Source organism: Atta cephalotes, assembly GCF_000143395.1.
Source record: "Atta cephalotes unplaced genomic scaffold scaffold00049, whole genome shotgun sequence".
NCBI classification, from domain to species: Eukaryota; Metazoa; Arthropoda; class Insecta; order Hymenoptera; family Formicidae; genus Atta; species Atta cephalotes.
In genome coordinates, this window is record NW_012130113.1 from 521,251 (window position 1) to 526,717 (window position 5,467).

The following is a 5,467-nucleotide window of genomic DNA, read 5'->3' on the forward strand; positions in this document are numbered from 1 at the left end:
TAAAATACAAAAATTTGTGAATAAAATTTTACATATAGCTCATTATATATCGATAAAATTTTACTAATATAATTAATACAATATCCTATGTTTAAATATTATTTCCATAAATATTCCACTTGTAAAATAAATTCTTAAAAAATATTTTTATGCTATATAGTATTTTTTTGAAATATACAGCATTAATTAAAATTTAAAATTTATATATAAATTAACTCAAGCAGATCTCATATTTGTACAGTTTATAAAATTATTATTGAGTTGCACCACATTTTGAACAGGTTTGTCTTTCACTGAAACAGTTGAAAATTTGTTACATAAAAAAAGGAATGTATTTTTTTATTGCTTACCTGAATATCTGATGAAGCTTTTTTCGGAATTCATTACAGAGAGTTTTTTCAGATGCAAGGGCTGCATCACGTTCTCGTAATTGTTGTCTCAAATTATATATTGTATCTTCTAATGCTTCAAAAATTGCCTGAAATGATTAAATATTTTGTAAAGCAAAATAACATATGAAAAAAAATAAAATTCATAAATGTAATTATATTACAACTCACTCTAGATTCTTCTGCTGTATCAGATAAAGCGGGAGGCTCATCCAAACAGAAGAATTCCCTTACACACGAAACACCAATAAGAAGTGGGCTACTCAATATACCATTAACAAATGTTTGAAGACCACATATTCTTTCTTCCAAAAAACTTGGAGCAAAATTATCACCAAGCCATTTTTTTCTTGGTAAAGCCAAATGAGCAATAGGAACTTTTTGCCTTTTTAATTGCGCTAATAATCGAACAAAGTCTGTATATCTTCGAAATACAAACCAGCAATCACCATTTTTTAATTCAACTCTAAGTTTGTAGACCTATATATCAAGAAGATATATAAAAGAATATATATAAAAAGAATTTACATTTAAAATTTACATTGATATACAACGCAATAAAACAATTTCTATATAATTTTATATTTTACATAACATTATGCATCATATTTTAATTGTTATTTATATATTTTTAAAGTTTTATACTGTTAAAGTTAATAAAATATATATACTGCTGTAATAATATATTTGTACTACATTGTAAAATATTTATATTTGTGTTATATTAATGAGAAATATATATATTAAAATAATATTAATAAAGTTTAATACAATATAATAAAATTATATAATCATTGATATAATTAACTAACTGTAAATCTAGCTCTCTCCTCCATGATTTCATAACCAACAATAGGTATTCTCAAGTCATCGCTAGTGAGGGGTGACTGAAGAATATCCGAGTTGGTATTGCTATCATTGGTGTAATTAAATCGTTGCACAGTAAATGAATTCGAGTGACCAGATCCATCAGAGTTGGGACTATCAAGAACTCTCACAGTGCCTGTCTGAGATTTTTTTGCTTTACTAATCGCAAGTGTTACCTCACTAATACATCCCACACCAGCCTCTGAATTGGACATTTTAACTCGAACAAAACTAAACAAAACCATGCATACTTCAAATAAAGACTATTTAAAGCTTAGCTACTATTAGACAAATAAATTCAGGCATAATCAAATATAATATCTCTATGTGAAAGTATTATTCATTCAAATTACTGAAAAATATATAGTTTGATCAAACGTAAGCAATAAATTGACATTAACAGCAATTGAAACCAATTTAGAATAAAGTTAAATAACTAAGCATTACATAAAATAAAAAGGAATAATAGTATAATTAAAAAAAATGTTTAAATAAAGAAAATTGTAGATTAAAAAGCAGTGTAAAAAAATCATTTATAATAAAAGCTTAGTTCTACGCTATGCAATCAACTTAATAAATCAAGAATAGTTTATCAAATACACTAACCTTAATTATTTTAACACATAAGAATATAACACGAAGCACTCATTTCTGTTCTTTGCATTTTATTATTTCATCACAATCATCACATATGTTTATATGCCATGTCATAAATGTATCAACCATCTATTCAACAAATCCCTTGACAAATTTGTCTCATATTTTCTTGACATATTGAAAATTCGAAGACAATTCATTGATTTAAAATTCGTGAGAGAATAAGAACAGTAAGAGCAGAAATCTTCGAAGAACAGTCTTGGATATCCTTTTTTTTTTAAATTATGTTAAAACTGAATAGTGACACTAAGATCACAACAGAAACGGACACAATTACAAATAAACTGTAATCAAGTGGTGATCAAGTACTAAATTATACTAAAAAATATTGTCATATACCAGAAAGAAACCTGAGAACGACCATCCTCGCCTATTTTCTATTGTGACGCTTGAAAACCCTTGTACACTAGCGACACCAACATCATTTTTATGAAATCATATAAACTACGTATCACAATATTGACATGGCTGATAAAGATGCCCTCTGAAGTGGATGTCAATTAAACAACAATACATTTTTTTGCAATGACTGTGTTCAGCAGAGAAAGCAGCTTTGCAACTGTTGTAAAATTATTCAATACAATTGATTTTTGCTTTTAGTTTCTTACAGATCTAAACATATAAAGCAATCATATTGAAGAATTTTACAATAGTTACAAAGCTGCTTTCTTTGCTGAATGCAGCTAATACTTCTGGAAATAAATCGCTGAAATCATTGAAATTTCTATTAATTTAACAGATTTAATTCCGCAATTTCAACAATAAAACGGACTACTTTAAATTATAACCTTTTTTTACGAATATTTATATATTTGTTTTTTTACAATTATACTATTCTATACTTTTATTTTCAATTATTTTACCTTATTTCGCTAATCATTTGGCATTAAAATAAAAATTTTAATACTATCTTTGATAGTATTTAAAAGATTGCTCTGTTTTTATAAAATATATTTGTAAGCAAATATATATTAAAATATATATTGTAAGCAAATATATATATATATATATATATATTGTAAGCAAACTACATTTAATTTAAAGGTGCAAAGAAAATTTAATTAAATAAAAACAAATCAATCTGAAGAGGCCATCTTCACCATCTCCATCGATTTCATCTTTTTTCTTGGTAAGTAAAAAATACTCACCCGTAAAAAAAAAGCCACTAATAAATTTAGTAGCCTGTTTTTTGCAGGTGAATAAATTTTTAATATATTTTTTATTTTTACGTGTAATTATTTTATTATATTTCGCTAATCATATTGCAATATCAATAGCGAAATAAAATACAATAATTACATTAATTAGCAATCATATTACACAATTTTTTTTAATATTATCTTTTATGGGAGGAAGAGGATACTTTATACAATTCAATACTATAATAATAATTATTTATAATATACAATTATAAACGCTGTTCAAAATATAATACAAATTTGATATAATAGAACAATTAATAAATTTTAATAATGCAAGGTTATACGAAAACGTCGCAGATATGATAACACAAATTTTTCTAAATCAGTGTTTAATATTGATAAACGAGGAAGAAATACTACAGCAATTCGATCATATATTAATTTTTTATTCGATTATATATTAATTACTAACTTGCGAATATAAAACTTATTAATATTGTGATAAAAAATCATTGATATATTTACGACGGCACTTTTATCGCGTTTCAAGATAACTTATCCCAATAATATAAACAAATCAAGGTCCCTCCACCTTATGGTTCGTTATAATTAGAATCCGATATGAAGAAGAGCAATTTTCAAAGTGGAGAATAGAAATTTTCTATGTTAAATTTACAATCCATTCGTAAAGAAAAATTAAGCATTCCGTCAAATAGTAACGGTCCTGTTAAAGGATGATGTAAATTTTCTCCCGAATCTTCCAGATCATTTACGATAATAATAATTTTGGTAGCATGTGAATTGCAATTACTATTTTTTGTTACTTCTTTAATATTGTATAATATTAAAATTCGCGAGAAAATATGTTCAAATCATCACCAAAAATCATCTTATTAAAAAACTTATTAAAAATGAATAGAATAAAATATTTCCTTACGAAATAGTGGTTACGAAGGAATATATTTAATAATAATAAAATACATGCGTTATTAATTATATGTATAGGTAAAAATTTCTTGGGTACCAATTGTACGAGATGAGCCGAATCCGATAATAATGAGATTTTAACATATATAATGAACATTTATAATGAAAAATTTATTATATAAAATTTAACAATTCTTTATTTTTCAAAAATTATAATTATTAATATCCCGCTAATAGGATACCTATTCGACTTATCTTGTATTTCTTCTACTTATCTTGTATTTCTTCCCATGCATTTTTAATTCAACTTATATAATTATGATAACATTGTTAAAAGACTATAAAGAATTTTGAAGAAAATTATGTAAATCAACAAAAATCAATATCCATTAAATATAATTTCACAATATCTGCATGTATTTTATCATAGAAAAGTATATACGTGTACATATAAATAATAATAAAATTATAAAAAACATATTAATAATTAAAAATATTCTGCAATGGCGGAATGTCCAATACCTAAAAATGATTTTAAAATAACAGTTAGAAAATTGAATATACACATTTGTAACCATATTTTTGTTAGAGCAATCATCGAAAAATTAGCAAATTATTTGTATAAAATTTAAATTTCATTCACTTAATAATTTGAATTTAAATAAATAATAATTGTATATCCATATGGATCATATAATACTAAATTTTTATTGTTAATAAAACAGTACTATTACTAACATTATTATTATTAGAAGAATATTTAATAAAACAAAGAAAGCGAAAATTGTATGCTAAAATATACCACTGAATTAATTTTGCAATTTAATTTTAAAATGTACAATTGTCATAAAATGAGCAATTGTCATTGACTCATTAACAAAATTATTACTACCAGTAACTGTAGACAAAAAAAAACTCGAGATTAATTCCAATTCTGTTGAATCTCCGAAGAGATACTAATCTAGACTTTTGCGAATGGACGAAAAGCGACGAGGAATAATTTTAAAATGATAAAAATAATTATAACTTTCGGTTATACAAATCACGTAATCACTGGCATCCATCTGACACGAAAGACAGCGATTTAAGAGGCCTTTGTCTAAATTGTTCAAACTAAAATATACTTGTAATTCTATAATGTTAAAAATGTAAATGTCAAAAGCAAGCAAGGAGCTAATATTTAATTACTGTCTTAGTCAAAGCTCCAATCTTTATGACTTATTTAATAAATTTACATAAAATTTACATAAATATGAAGAAAAATTGACGATTATTCCAACATTAAATTTTTAATAAGAAGTTATTTAAAATTATTAATGATTTTTTGATAATACAGAACAAAATCTAAATAAAAAAAAAGATTTAAAATTAAATAGTTTATCAAATTATTTAATCACTGAACAATTTTTGTTATTATATGTTTCGTCGATTTCGTATAATTTACATCAATTACGATTACATAACAATTTGATTTTACTACAAGAT

General features: G+C 24.4%; 1 protein-coding gene across 1 annotated transcript; it reads right to left on the reverse strand.

Annotated features, from left to right (window-relative positions):
* Window positions 1-253: 253 nt before the first annotated feature.
* On the reverse strand, window positions 254-1,471 carry LOC105622816 (sorting nexin-16). Its single transcript, XM_012204227.1, has 4 exons — window positions 1,202-1,471; window positions 561-869; window positions 351-478; window positions 254-293 (listed from the first exon to the last, which is right to left on the reverse strand). The coding sequence occupies exons 1-4, from the start codon at window positions 1,469-1,471 to the stop codon at window positions 254-256; spliced, it is 747 nt and encodes a 248-aa protein (XP_012059617.1).
* Window positions 1,472-5,467: the final 3,996 nt, after the last annotated feature.

What these genes read in the sequence shown, in the direction of transcription:
- LOC105622816 (XM_012204227.1), bottom strand. Translation starts at nt 1,471, where the DNA reads ATGTCCAATTCAGAGGCTGGTGTGGGATGTATTAGTGAGGTAACACTT. An exon ending in AGGAGAGAGCTAGATTTACA is followed by an intron (nt 870 to 1,201) that starts GTTAGTTAATTA and finishes CTTGATATATAG; the next exon opens with GTCTACAAACTTAGAGTTGA. An exon ending in AAGCTTCATCAGATATTCAG is followed by an intron (nt 294 to 350) that starts GTAAGCAATAAA and finishes CAACTGTTTCAG; the next exon opens with TGAAAGACAAACCTGTTCAA.